We start from the raw sequence: 14,901 nt of genomic DNA, 5'->3' as shown, positions 1-14,901 counted from the left end.
ATGTATCCGTTGCGATACTTTGTTAAAGCGTATATATCAAAGGGATCCACGGTTCTTCACTTCTTAGAGGGTGTTAGAGTTTTCTCTCTCGAATTGTCTGGAGATAACTCTTTTTCAAAGACTTTTTACAAGCGGAAGTTCACGGCATTCTTAAAATAGTAAGTTCTTTCTCCTCTTCGATTTCTCTTGATGGTGAATTTGTCTTGTTGGGTTCCTATTTAATTAGGGTTTGATGCAATTGATTGGGTTTTTGCGATTTAGTTTTAGGGTTTCAAGTTTCCTTAATCGTTCATGTATTTATTGTTGCAGAGATCTTGGAAAGCGCCTGAATCCGTTTGGAATCATCGTTGAGGTAACGTCTCTGTCTACGCGAATTGCTTTTGTTCTTCTACCGTTGAGTATACGAAGACGAACATATCTGACTTAGAACTTGATCATGCTTTAGATCTGGGCTACTTGATGTTCTGTTATGGATGTTATCTATATCTTTACCACTTGAAATTGGTTTGTATAAAGCGATTGCTTGTATACATACGTTTCTTTCTTGTGCCGATTGCTTATGTATTCTTTGTACAAGTGGACAATTACAGATCACTTTAGCCTAACTATCTCTCTCTCTTTTTGTTTTACAGAATGTGGATGTGGAGAAAGGATCATTGACAGATTGAAGATAAGTGTGAATCTTTGAGTTCAACGGCAACAAAAAGCAGATAAGTTCTCTTACATTACTTTTTTTTATCAAACTCCAAAAAGATCATAGGCAGACACTAATCTAATAGTGTTCTAGCCAGATTCTTATTTTGGGGACATTGTCCCGAGTCCCTGTTGCGTGAAAGCTAGCTTAGTCCCAATACAAAATCTAAATCTATCTCCCTAGAAACTGTTGGTTGGTTGGTAGTGCAAAGAGATGTTTGGCGGGGGATGGATTGAGAGTAACACCTACTTTAGTACCCACGGCTTTTTACAAAACAACCATCGGCTTACAAAGTCTTTTAAGACAAAAGGCTATGAATTGGTTATGAGCTTGTTGGATGGATATAACGACCACAAGTGATGAAAACTACTTGTCCCGAGTCCCGTTGCGTGAAACTGTTGGATGGATATAACGACCACAAGTGCTGAAAAATAATTGTCCCGAGTCCCGTTGCGTGAAATAACGAACAAAGTTATGAAAAGTAGTAAACCCACGGCTTTATTAATATTGGAATGCACGGTTTGAGAGAAGTCTTCAGACAAAGACTACTTTAAATCTAAACCATGTCCATTGCTTAACCACAACTCAATGAAGCAAAGGATGTTTGAGGGTGTAAAGTGTGAGAAAATTTAGTACCCACGGCTTAAAAAACAAGTCTTTAGACAGAGACTCTGATTGTAAGAAAGTCTTTAGACAGAGACTGTATTCATTACATTAGTACCCACGGCTTGCAAGAAAGTCTTTTGACAAAGACTGTGAACTTCATCGCATTTGTACCCACGGCATGCAAAAAAAATCATTTGACAAAAACTGTGATTGAGAACGTCCTCATCACATTTATACCCATGGCTTGCAAAAAAAAAGTCTTTAGATAGAGACTGATGAAAATGTATTCATCACATTAGTACCCACGGCTTAGAAAGTACCCACGGCTTAGTAAATACCAACGCCTTTGCAAAAGAAGTTTAAGACAGGCTATGAGATCGTCCCAATTGCTCTAAAAACTATTGGTTCGTAGTGCATGTCTATGCGAGAGATGTTTGGGGATGGTAAGTAAAACTTACTTTCGTACCCACGGCTTTACAAAATGTCTTTAGACAGAACATGACTATGTCTAAGGCTATGAGATCGTTGAAAAAATTCCTTAACACAAAGGCTATGAATTGGTTTAAAATAACGATCACAAGTTCTGAAAAGTAAGTAAACCCACGGCTTTATCAATATTGGTATGTACGGTTTGAAAGAAGTCTTCAGACAAAGACTACTTTAAATCTAAACCAGGTCCATTGCCTAACCACAGCTCTATGAAGCAAAGGATGTTTGAGGGTGCAAAGTGTGACACAATTTAGTATCAACGGCTTAAAAAACAAGTCTTGATTGTAAGAAAGTCTTTAGTACCCACGGCTTTTTACAAAACAACCATCGGCTTAAAATAGTCTTAAGACATAAAATGACTATGGTTATGGCTATGACTATGAAATTGATGGATGGATAAAGAACCATCGGCTTGCAAAATGTCTTTAAGACAAAAGGCTAAGCCTTAAGAAAAAGACTATATATAACCTTATTTTACACTTACAGGGTAACTATGAGGCATTTTGCGTCAACTAAAGACTAATTAGATTTATGATTTCCTCAGGTTTTGTATGTGCTTCAGAAGACTCAGAGACGATTTCAAGTGTATCAGATTTCTTTGACAGGTATGTGCTTTTCAAAACTTGTTTGTTACTTAGTTGATACATTCAATTATGAAGTGAATACTAGTTACATTTGTTTAGGTATTGTTCATATCCTCATTGACGCTTGTTCAGGTATATGCTTTTCTGCACTTTTTCTCTTACAATTTGATATTCTTACATATGAATACAAACTAAGTAAGTGACAACGTTTCTCATTGGTTTAGCATCCATGAGATTCTAAATACTGACTGCTAACATATCCATTGATGAGCAAGTAAATTTTTTTTTTAATATTGGAACATTACATTGTGTTTACAATGTTTAATCTAAATAAGTGACAACGTTTCTCATTGATTTAGCATCCACGAGATTCTAAAAACTGACTGCTAACATATCCATTGATGAACAAGTAGATTCTTTTTTAATATTGGAACATTACATTGTGTTTACAATGTTTAATCTCTGTTATCTTTAATTTGGTGCTTGGACGTATAAAGTATCTAGGAGTCTCTTGTAGATCAACGTAGGTGAGAGACTCCTGTAAACTGTGGTAGTAGTTTTTTCTTTGAATCTTGAATGTTTTTGATTTGTGTCACGCGTTTAACCATCAGTGGTCATTCTAAACGTGTTAGAATCTCTTATTTTGTTGCTTGTATGTATTATAAGGTCTCTCATCTTATGAAATCAATGTATCTTGGATTCTCTGCTAAATCAACATAGGTTAGAGATTCCATCATGTTGTTAGTATCTATTTAGTTTGATGCTTTTATGAATAAGGTCTCCCTTTAGATAAACAAATGTAACTAGTATATTTTAGAGTCCCTTGTAGAGCAACAGGCGAAAATCATATGGATTGTGTGAGTAGTTTCCTTGAATTTTGAATGTATCCGTTTTGTGTGTATGATCCTCGTTCTCTCAATGATCATTCTAAACTACGTTAGTATATGTATGTTGATTAGAAAAAGTTACTATTTTAAATCAGTTTGGTGTTTGTATGTATTATAATGTATCTTATTTTTATGAGGTTACTTCTAGATCAACGTAGGTGAATGTGGTTGTAGTTTCCTTGGATATTGAACGTTTCTGCTTTGTGTTATATTCTTAAGTCTTAATCATCAGTGATCATTGTAAACATGTGAAATGACTTATTCACAACTCCGCATAGTAAGCTAACGATTACTTTGTTAGATTCTATAAATTGTATACATGGACTTGAGTTTTTACAGTAACAGTGATTTTTATCTGTTATCAAGTCTATGAGTCTTGGCAATATTTTTGTCATTGGTCTAGTATTCGTGAGATTGTAGAAACTTATTGCTTGTTAATCCTTATAAAAAAAAATTATTTAAGCATCAGAAATGTTTCTTAAAAAGTCTTTTCATATAATTACTAACTATCTGTAGAATTCTAAACTGATTGGTAATATATCCTTTAATGAAAAGTTATATTTAATTTCGTGTTTATATTGTTACTTTGTTTGGTGCTTGAATGTATGATGTATCTTGCTGCTTGTGGTAATAGTTTTCTTGAATCTTGAGTGTTTAGGCTTTGTTTTATTACTCTAAACCCTTTGTGATCATTTCTAAACATGTGAAATGACAAGTTCACAATGCTCATATGCTGATGTTAATTACTTCGTTACACTCTATAATTGTTACATACTATCCCTTGGTCTCCTAGTCTTACTCAGTTGATGAAGCTTGAAAATCTTTTGAATCCTTGTGTGTAGTTAGAATGTGCAATTCACCTTTCTTGATTTTCTAGGATTAATGTCAAATTCAAGAAATTAGAAGTATCTAAAGTCCTGTTGTAGCCATGTGGAATAGGTGCTCTGATATTATCTTCTATCTAAGGTTTTGTTTCGGTTAATAGGAACCGTTGTGTTCTTTAATAGGTGGTAGATTTGGAAGTTCTTGACTTTAGTTTATTACAAAATCCTCAAGTTTTTATTTTGTTGCTAAGGCAAAGTAACACACTGAGTTACTATCACAGAAAATTATAGGAGTGTTTCTAAGAAACGGGCATATGTAGTTGCTAAACTAATAAAGAGTCATGTTATAGATTATGACTACCGTATATAGATTCAACTGTAATGTTTAGTGAAAAAAAAATATTACTTCTTTAAATAGACAATTTGAATTTCTTAATCATTTATGTGCATGAACAATCATGTTCTCTGTATGTTTTATAGCTTTGTGTTAGAAAGATCTGTTTCTTGCACTATGGTTGGTCATCCTATCGATATAGTCTATTGCTTATTCTTGGCTTCGGCTGATATTTACCAAATTTGACGTTTGCTTCTTGATTCTTTGAATATAATTAGTGTTGGTAAATTGATTAATTAGTTGAATGATAAATACATCAAGTTCTATTAAATCTAGCTTTACCTTTTAACTAGGGGTTGGTCCGCCGTACGGGCGGGTAAATTTACAATAAATTATTTTATTCTGAAATAATTTTAATTTTATAAAACATTTAAAATTTTACTTTGTGCTGTTTTTATTTTAGAATCATATTGTAAATTTTATTAAATTTTGTTGGTATGAGTTTAAAAGACCATATTGTAAGATTATACTGTAAATTTTATATATTTTAAGATCATATGGTAAATTTTATTAAATTATTAAATTAAAAAAATAAAGAAAATGTAATAATTTATATTTTTTTATATCTATTGCAATTTGATATAGTTTAAGAAAATATAAAGTAAGAATAACTAATATTTTATATTTCTAATAGTATCAGATTTTTAATATTATTACAATAACTAATTTTCTCCCGATAATAATATATCCACCTCCAAGCTAAATCAACTGAAAATCAAATGTAATGATATAAAAAAAATAAATAATTATATTTTAAATTAATAAATAAAAATTTAAATAATGTCATAAATAATAATTAGTATATATTATGTTATAACAAATGATGTTTTAAATATATGTTTTCAGTTTATATTAGATATTCAATTTATAATGAAATTTTCTTATATTTTTAGTGTTTTAATAATTATGTTTTTATAAACTATTTTAATAAATTATTTCTCATGCTATTTGTAATATTTTTATAAAGTGTTATAACTTAATAGAGTATTACATTAATTTCTAACAGGATTTTACTTGAGTTTTATATCATAAAATATAGTTTACTTTGTATAATTTAACCAACTAACTTAAATGTAGTTTAACCATTAATAATCTGAAATTTAAGAGGAACTAAATTGCCTACAAATGTTTTCTGAAATTTGTTTTTCTCTTCAAAGACTAAAACCAAAAGAAGTAATTGAATCATTTAATCTTTTCGGTGGGGGATGTATTGAATGAAAGTGTATTATTTCTATCTAATCAAATATTTCACATAGTAACATCGTAAATCATATATAACTAGGTGTTCTGCCCGCACATGCGGGCATAGAGTTTTAATAGATATTTATCTGTTTATAAATATTAAATCAAAACCAACATAATAAATTATTAATTATATTTTTAAATAGGTAAATCAAACATTAAACTTTATATTTTATAATGAAAAATATTATTTCAGATAAAAACACAACATATTTAAGAATTATCTTATGTTTTAAAAATATATTTTATTTTTGAGAATTTTATTATATTTACTTATAGTCAATTATCAAATATAACATATAAATAATATTATTAATATATATTCATTACTTTTTTTATCAAAATATATATATGCGTATTGTTGTGTTAAATTTTTAAAAACATTCACATATATTTAAGAAAATATTTTTATTTGTTTGATTAGCATTAATTATAAATTTTTTTATAACTAACTATAATTTTTTATAATAAAATATTATTTTCAGATAACAACAAAATATATCTAACAATTATCTTATGTCCTAAAACATGTTTTTATTTTTGAAAATTTTATTATATTTATTTATAGTCAATTATCTAATATAATATATAAATATAATAGTATTAATAGAAATTCGCTTTAAATTATATTTTAGATAATTCTTATTATTATTAATTTTAGTCACTTATTTAATCATATATATATTTTAAAATCGTTTTTATTTTTGACTATTTATATTATTTATTTATTAAGAGTATAAACGATTTATTATTAATTTTAATCACTTTTTTAATCAGATAGATTTGAAATTCGTTTTTATATTTTGACTAATTTATATAATTATTCATTGAGGGTATAAATGATATTAACCGCTCTAACTTTTAACGTGAGAGCTCCGTTGCAAAAATTTACTTCGCAAATAATAGTATAGATAATAGACAAGTTGTTACACTAGCAATATCCATTAGTTTCTTAACTTATCTATTCACCATGTGCATCTTTTTGGTATCATTCAAATATCCGAAAGTGACGTTACCATCAAATACATAAATCAAACATTAAACAAACCTACCACAACTAAAAACCCTATCAAGCATTATTTATGAAACAATTAATTTTTAGTTTATTTCAAATCGCCATAAATTATTCTCTAAAACCAAACAGTTGTTGGCAAAACTTGTTTTTATCGGATTCATGAAATTATAAATCATAGGTCTTTTTCTCATCATGGTTCTTAACTAATTTATAACTCAACAATAGTTAAACGATGAACACACACAATATTTTAAGCCTATTGATACCAGCTCTTCACCGGTGTGTTCTTCCTCCTCGACCGTCTATGTGACAGCGGTGCAACCGCCTTCACCGTCGTGTCCGGCTTCTTCTCATCCTCCTCATTCTGTAAGTCTTCATGTTTCCACTTTTGCTCTTCTTCCACACTAGTGCTACGTCTAACTTTCCTCTTCTGTTTCTCTCTGTCAATAATCTCAACTTCGTAGTCTTCGTCTTCTTCAGATTCTTCCTTATTTTCTTCTGAACTCTCAAGATTCTTCCTCGGCCTTCCCCTTCGTCTCCTTGTTGTCTGAGACCCCGACGGACAGGAAGTTTCTGATACCGTCACTGACGGTTCATTTGCTTTCTGAAACCTTCTCTTTCCCATCAGTTTTTTTCAACAGCATACAATTTCTTTTAACGGCTTATTTGTTTTTTAATATCTTCAAGATATTTTTTTAAATCACTTTTATCTTCAACAACAGTAGTAAAATAAATAAAAATATCTTCAAGGGCAATAATTTATCGGGCATTTTTGTTTTTAATGTTTTACAGACAGAAACAAAACCAACAATAGTATTTAATATCAAAAGAAGATTTTATGTTTTTGAAAATAAAGAAGATTTTATGTTTGTCCGTCGGTTATCTTTTCTTCTCTATATTATCCACCAATATTATACATAAATGTGATAGATTATTACTGGAGACAGGGTTCACGTATAATGTGCTACTTCTATTCGTATACTAGTGTCAAATACTAAATCAAACTATAAAGCTTCAAAGATTGAAATTTATAATCTAGTGAAGAATATTGCAATCTTGTAACCACCGGTTGGTAGCTGCAGTTTGTGTGTTAGGTTTGAGTTCTAATAAAAAGGTTCCAATTCTATAAACAAACCCATAAATAAATTTCACATGCTTCGACAAGTAGATGTGATTCCATTCGTTGCTATATATTGCTCATTTCTTTAACTATATACAATTACGTATGTTGCACGTTCTCTGATTTTATTTCATTTTTGTACATCGTTTCTTCTTTTAGTGATACCTGAAAAAAAGTAGGAGATTGCATACATATATGATCATGGTTTGAATGCAATATTAATTGAAACTTGAAAGACTTATTTATCATATGAGAGTAGATTCAAACCGTCGTTTATCACAACAAAATTTATGAGTTAGGACAAGTAGAAACGGCACGACGTCCACTTTTCATCAAGAAAGTTAACCGGGATAATAATTTTTTTAAAACGAACCACTTACCTTTTTGAAAAAACAACAAGAGAATGCGCGTCGTTTTTAATGAAAGTGACCGTGTCTCGTAAACAGAGAATAGGCTTCTGGTCCAAAAGGGATAAGGATCACGACATCACGTGATCAGAAGTCAGAAAGAGTCCATCTTCTTTCTCTCTCGTTGGATCATACCCAACAAATACAAACTCAAATCCTCCCCATCAAATATTTTCTTGATTTTTGATTATTTTCTCCTCATTATATATTTCTTTTCGTGGTTTCACCAAATACAAATATTTTCGATAAAGACAAAACCCTTTTTCGTGTATTTTTTAAAAAATGGTTTTATATTTTAATACTTATTTGCTGTTTTGATTTTGGAGACGCAGACAAGAAGGTTAAGAAGCACTCTTTGTGACTTCGTGGATGGAACTTCTTCTTGGTGAGCCTCCTTTCTCTTCTCCTGATTTTTCTGCGCTTTTGAGAAAAATTCTAATTTTTTGTTTCTTTTTTATTTTTAAAAATAGTTCCTTTGCTATTGAAACATAGTTTTAAAATGTTCAAAATCTATTCTTTTCCAGACATAACATTGGCTTATATCTCTCACTGAAAGTATGTTACCTTTTTTCACCTGAGATTTGATTCTTCATTGTTTCTCTCTGTTTCTGAAAAAGCAAGTAAAGTATGAATCTTTACAATTCTTTTGTGATGATTCCTTGTAAAAGTTTCTATTTTGGGAATGAATGAATGAATGAAAAAGTTATTTACTTTCCATTGATCCAAAATTTCAGCAGCAAAGCAATCCGGATCCAACACATACGTCTCTCTGATGCCAACAAGGTTTCGATCCATTAAGAAATATAGAAAGTCAGTTTTGGTTATTTCTTAAATCATGGTGGAGCCTTGCGAGACATGTAACAACAACGGTGAAGCATATCAGATGGTTAGTTATCAAAACCATCACAACTCCAGGATACCATCATCATTGCTAGAATTGAGAGTGTTCTACGTCAGAATCAGCAACTTGAAGGTGGATGAATCCACACCTGAGGTCCTCACAATCACTCACATCCCTCTTGATCCTGATACACTTGTCGAGATCAACGGTGTCAGAACGAGCATCGTTTCCTCTCAGCTAAGGAGAGATCGTGTTGATAAGAACTCAGAAGCAGCTACTTTCATCAGCACAGACAACATCAGGCTATCTGGTAATGTGAAGTTGGAGGTATACGACAAAGATGAGCTTGTTTTGTCTGGAACGTTAGAGATGTCTGGTGGTGGTAGTAATAGCGTGAAGCAGCGGTGGGGAATGAACTGTGAAGCTACAGGGTATGGTTTCTTGAAGGAGTTGTCTTCTCCGTTGCCAATTGTTGAAGTAGTATATGTCACTGGTTGCTTCTCAGGAACACCCATTATTTTGACAAAGACGCTACAGCTTGGTTCCAGAAAGAAGAAGAGTAGAAGGACTGGATTAGATTCGATTCCGGAGTACGAAGCTGGTGAGCCACGGAAAGATTTTGAGGTAAGTTTCAGTTTGAGTTCTCTCTGTTGCTGACTTCTTTTGGAGTTATTTTATTTGTGTGTGTGTAGGTAACAGAATACGGAAGCTATAAAGAAGAATATGATGATATGTATTTGGGAAGAGAGTACGAAGATGGAGAGATGTCATGGTTCAATGCGGGTGTGAGGGTTGGTGTAGGAATTGGGCTTGGAGTATGTGTAGGACTCGGCATTGGAGTTGGACTTCTGGTTCGAACCTATCAATCAACCACCAGAAACTTCAGAGCAAGGCTTTTCTAGTTTCAACTCAAATTTGCCTCAAGCTTCTTTGTTTTCTCTAACTCCACTCAATCACCAATCTCTTTTGACTGCTATATAGCTAATACTGGTGTGTAGTAATAGACTTTCTTCAAGTGTTTTTCTCTTCTCTGTGTGCCTTCAATTTTTGAAAGATTGTTCTCTTCTTGTGTTTGTTGAGATTCAGAAAGAAACAAAGCTTATGACTGCCTATATTAGTATCTGTAAGATTTCTTGGATTGACTTAGAAGACTGTAAGAGTTACTTATAGTATGGTCCCTTTGAGATAAATATATAAACAAAACAAAGATGATTTTGGATCCAGGGGTTTAGATTTATGTATTTTTTCAGGTAATTGTACAACAAACATACATCAGTAAAAAGACCACAACAAACGTCTTCACATATACCATTCATATCCTCCACAAATGTTCACTAGTCCTCTTCGCTAACAACTGTTACAACTAACTTCATTGCACTACTGTAAAAGCTGATGCACCACAATCACCAATCTTGCCTTTCATCATCTCAGACCCTCTATGTTTTGCTATTCAATGCTTCCTATATCTTGATGAAATTCTTCTCCGAAGTTGTATGATCAGCTGTAGTTCTTGCTGATCATCTGATTCTAAAACACCCAACAACTCTGAAACTGATTCGAACTACCACTATCAGTATCTTGAAGTCACAGGAACCGTGGCCAGACGAGAATCCACATATAGCTTTAGACCATCAAGAGAGTTGTTGTGAAACTACTGTGATGACAGATGAGTAACAAAACCGACATTGAGACAACACTTACTTTTACCAAAAGCCTACATTTACTACTTGATTATAAAAAAACTGGAATCAATGAAATAAAAACCGAAAATAAGCTCAGAAAATTTGCACCAATCATATCAAAGATTGAATAATCTCATATGTCCAGACATAAATTAGAAGCAAATTCATCATCGCAAAAATCATCAAACTGCAACATAAATCACGAAAAAAAAAGGATAAAAAAACTCAGAGAATGCTACTAAAGTTGTAGCGGTGGCAGACAATCTACACGGCATCAATTCAGACCGCCCGTCTGCTAGTATCTCATCACTGTTTCATCCCATTACAAAAACACCCCCTATAAAACAAAACTATTTTGATAAGACATTGGTTGGCATCAGATAATAAGCGGAGATTGTTTGTCAAACACTATTATTCTGCGTTTTTTAAGCATAAATTAATCAATTCTTCATCTGCCATCTAAAATTAGACTAACTATAAAGAAAAGAAAAACTTCAATCTCTAAATAGAAAAGAAAAGTTTCGGTCGATTCATTTGACGCCAAAGCAAGGAGAAAAATTACGCAATGGGTTGGTAAGATAACCGTTTCTATCTCTGCACCCGTTCTTAACCTCTCTACCATTCTTTGTGATTTTTACTCACTTTGGTTAGAGAAGTGGGTAAACAGATGCATTAAAATTCACTAAACTAAAACAATAATACAAAAAAAAAAAAGATAAATAGGAAAATCAATATACTCAAAAGTGATTTAGACGAGGATGGAAGCTGCTGCTGATGAAAGTGTTAGATAGGTTGTACTTTCAAAATTGGAGTTCATCGTTATTATTTATATATGGGAGCGGAGATCCTTCTCGCCATCTAGGGTTTCCCATTTAACGGGCTTGCGGAGTTATTACAATGGGCCAGAGATAAATAATTCGGCCCGTTTTAGTTTGCTCACTAGAGCACCTTTATTAGTTAGGGGGGGGGGGGGGGGGGGGTTATTGGTTGGTGTATTTTGATGGATTTGAAAATCCAAACTAAATCTAGTGTTATTGGTTTTATGATTTTAAAATATGTATTGAAATCATGTGTTATTCGTTTAATGATTCATAAATTCTAATTCAAATCAAGTGTTATTCGTTTAATGATTCATAAATTCTAATTCAAATCAAGTGTTATTCAATCATACGGCTTTACTAATAGATTTAATTTCATAATGTATTTGAATGGATCTGTATGGATTTCTTTGTGAAAAATACAAAGGCCCAAATCCGAAGGAAAACCTTCGGATTTGTAAATACTAATCCGAGAAAATTTAAAAATTTGTATATTTTACTTAGATTTATAAATACTATATGGATTTTTAAATCAATGAAAATATATAAACCAATAACACCTCCTTAGTATCTACAAATAAGACAATCATTACGCAAGCTTTAATGACGCCTCTTAAGGCAAATTAAAAAAAAAAAGAAAAGTATAAACTCGCCTCTTTTGTAAGGCGTAGAAGGCCCGCCTCTTCATGAATAAATGATTATTCTTTGAGAGATTTTCATGAATAAGTTGTATTTTTAAATAATTTTTTAAAAGCTGCTATTTTTGGAAAGTTTTCATTTTTTTGAGAAATTTTATAGCTACGAGTTTGTGATTTAGAAATTGTGATAACAAGAATATTTGTGGATATATGAATATTCTTTCAGAGTTTTTCATCAATAGATTGTATTTTTAAATAATTTTCATAAAAGCTGCTATTTTTGGAAAGTTTTCATTTTTTTGAGAAATACTGTAGATTTGGGTTTGTGATTTAGAAATTAGGATAACAAGAATATTAGTAGATAGATGAGTATTCTTTCAGAGTTTTTCATCAATAGGTTGTATTTTCAAATTATTTTAACAAAAAAGTGCTATTTTTCAAAAGTTTTCATTTTTTTTGAAAATATTGTAGATTTGGGTTTGTGGTTTAGAAATTAGGACAACAAAGATATTTGTGGATAGATGGGTATTCTTTCAGAAATTTTTATCAATATATTGTAGTTTTAAATAATTTTCTTAAAAGTTGTTATTTTTGGAAAGTTTTCATTTTTTTGAGATTTTTTATAGATTTGAGTTTGTGATTTATAAATTAGAATAACAAGAATATTAGTGTATAAATGAGTATTCTTTCAGATTTTTTCATCAATAGATTGTATTTTTAAATAATTTTCATAAAAGCTGCTATTTTTGGAAAGTTTTTATTTTTTGAGAAATACTGTAGATTTGGGTTTGTGATTTAGAAATTAGGATAACAAATATATTTGTGGATAGATGAGTATTCTTTCAGAATTTTTCATCAATATATTGTATTTAAAATAATTTTCTTAAAACCTGCTATTTTTGGAAAGTTTTCATTTTTTGAGAAATATTCTAGATTTGAGTTTGTGATTTAGAAATTTGGCTAACAAAAATATTTGTGGATAGATGAGTATTTTTTAAGATTTTTTTCAACAATAGATTGTATTTTAAAATAATTTTCTTAAAAGCTTACATTTTTGGAAAGTTTTCATTTATTAGAGAAACTGTAGATTTGAGTTTGTGATTTAGAAATTAGGATAACAAGAATATTTGTTAATAGCTGAGTATTTTTTCAGATTTTTTTCATCAATAGGTTGTATTTTTAAATAATTTTCTTAAAAACTGATATTTTTGGAAAGTTTTCATTTTTTGAGAAATTTTATAGATTTGAGTTTGTGATTTAGAAATTAGGATAACAAGAATATTAGTCGATAGATCAGTATTCTTTCAGAGTTTTTCATCAATAGATTGTACTTTTAAATAATTTTCATAAAAACTTATATTTTTGGAAGGTTTTCATTTTTTGGAAAAATACTGTAGATTTGGGTTTATGATTTAGAAATTAGGATAACAAGAATTTTAGAGGGTAGATGAGTATTATTACAGAGTTTTTCATCAATAGGTTGTATTTTTAATAATTTTCTTAAGAGCTATTATTTTTGGAAAGTTTTTATTTTTTGAGAATACTGTAGATTTGGGTTTGTGATTTAGAAAATGAGATAATAAAAATATTTCTGGATATATGAGTATTGTTTCAGAATTTTTCATCAATATATTGTATTTTTAAATAATTTTCATAAAAACTACTATTTTTGGAAGGTTTTCATTTTTTTTAAGAAATACTGTAGATTTGGGTTTGTGATTTAGAAATTAGGATAACAAGAATATTAATGGATAGATGAGTATTCTTTCAGAGTTTTTCATCAATAGGTTGTATTTTTAAACAATTTTCATAAAAACTGCCATTTTTGGAAAGTTTTCATATTTTGAAAAATACTGTAGATTTGGGTTTGTGATTTAGAAATTAGGATAACAAAAATATTTTTGAATAGAGGAATATTCTTTCCGAAATTTTCATCATTATATTGTATTTTTAATTAATTGTTTTTAAAAACTGCTATTTTTGGAAAGTTTTCATTTTTTTTTAGAAATATTGTAGATTTGGGTTTGTGATTTAGAAATTAGTATAACAAGAATATTTGTGGATAGATGAGTGCTATTTAAGATTATTTCATCAATATGTCGTATTTTTTAATAATTTCTTAAAAGCTGCTATTTTTGGAAAGTTTTCAATTTTTTTTTGAGAAATACTGTAGATTTGAGTTTGTGATTTCGAAATTAGGATAACAAGAATATTTGTGGATAGATGATTATTATTTCATAATTTTTCATCAATATCTTGTATTTTTAAATAATTTTCTTAAAAACTGTTATTTTTGGAAGGTTTTTATTTGAGAATTTTTATAGATTTGAGTTTGTGATTTATAAATTAGGATAACAAGAATATTAGTGCATAGATGAGTATTTTTTCAGAATTTTTCATCAATAGGTTATATTTTTAAAATTATTTTAGTAAAAAGTGCTATTTTTGTAAAGTGTTCATTTTTTGAGAAATACTGTAGATTTGAGTTTGTGATTTAGAAATTAGGATAACAAGAACATTTGTGGATATATGAGTATTATTTCAGAATTTTTCATCAATATATTGTATTTTTAAATAATTTTCTTAAAAGCTTCTATTTTTGGAAATTTTTCATTTTTTTGCGAAATACTGTAGATTTGCGTTTGTGATGTAGAAATTAG

At 30.0% G+C, this 14,901-nt stretch overlaps 2 protein-coding genes, 1 long non-coding RNA gene and 1 other non-coding gene across 6 annotated transcripts; 1 reads left to right on the top strand and 3 right to left on the bottom strand.

Moving 5' to 3' along the window:
• Positions 1–36: 36 nt before the first annotated feature.
• On the top strand, positions 37–10,837 carry LOC103852936 (uncharacterized protein At1g01500). 3 transcript variants are annotated; one of them, XM_009129831.3, is made up of 7 exons: positions 38–158; positions 310–352; positions 633–2,394; positions 2,473–2,505; positions 8,595–8,647; positions 8,997–9,727; positions 9,796–10,837. In XM_009129831.3, exons 6-7 carry the CDS (start codon positions 9,098–9,100, stop codon positions 10,003–10,005), a joined length of 840 nt encoding a protein of 279 aa, XP_009128079.1. In that variant the 5' UTR covers positions 38–158; positions 310–352; positions 633–2,394; positions 2,473–2,505; positions 8,595–8,647; positions 8,997–9,097; the 3' UTR covers positions 10,006–10,837. The 3 variants fall into 3 exon arrangements, with proteins under 3 accessions (XP_009128084.1, XP_009128079.1, XP_009128080.1); XM_009129836.3 differs by lacking the exon at positions 2,473–2,505 and having other exon boundaries at positions 37–158; positions 9,000–9,727; XM_009129832.3 differs by lacking the exon at positions 2,473–2,505.
• Positions 6,865–8,598, bottom strand: LOC103852935 (trichohyalin). Its single transcript, XM_009129830.3, has one exon. It carries the CDS (start codon positions 7,358–7,360, stop codon positions 6,992–6,994), a length of 369 nt encoding a protein of 122 aa, XP_009128078.1. The 5' UTR covers positions 7,361–8,598; the 3' UTR covers positions 6,865–6,991.
• Positions 10,316–12,539, bottom strand: LOC103852937. Its single transcript, XR_630042.3, has 2 exons — positions 11,523–12,539; positions 10,316–11,122 (listed from the first exon to the last, which is right to left on the bottom strand). It is a non-coding gene; the product is annotated as an uncharacterized LOC103852937 (long non-coding RNA).
• Positions 11,155–11,245, bottom strand: LOC117132280. The gene has a single exon (XR_004455840.1). It is a non-coding gene; the product is annotated as a small nucleolar RNA R16 (small nucleolar RNA).
• Positions 12,540–14,901: the final 2,362 nt, after the last annotated feature.

Source organism: Brassica rapa, chromosome A02 (genome assembly GCF_000309985.2).
Source record: "Brassica rapa cultivar Chiifu-401-42 chromosome A02, CAAS_Brap_v3.01, whole genome shotgun sequence".
Taxonomy (NCBI): domain Eukaryota; kingdom Viridiplantae; phylum Streptophyta; class Magnoliopsida; order Brassicales; family Brassicaceae; genus Brassica; species Brassica rapa.
Note: the sequence above shows the minus strand (reverse complement) of the source record. Positions and strands in the feature narration are given on the sequence as shown.

Coding starts and splice junctions, on each gene's coding strand:
- LOC103852935 (XM_009129830.3), bottom strand. CDS start 7,360: ATGGGAAAGAGAAGGTTTCAGAAAGCAAATGAACCGTCAGTGACGGTA.
- LOC103852936 (XM_009129836.3), top strand. CDS start 9,098: ATGGTGGAGCCTTGCGAGACATGTAACAACAACGGTGAAGCATATCAG. Junction 9,728..9,795: donor AGCCACGGAAAGATTTTGAG/GTAAGTTTCAGT, acceptor GTGTGTGTGTAG/GTAACAGAATACGGAAGCTA.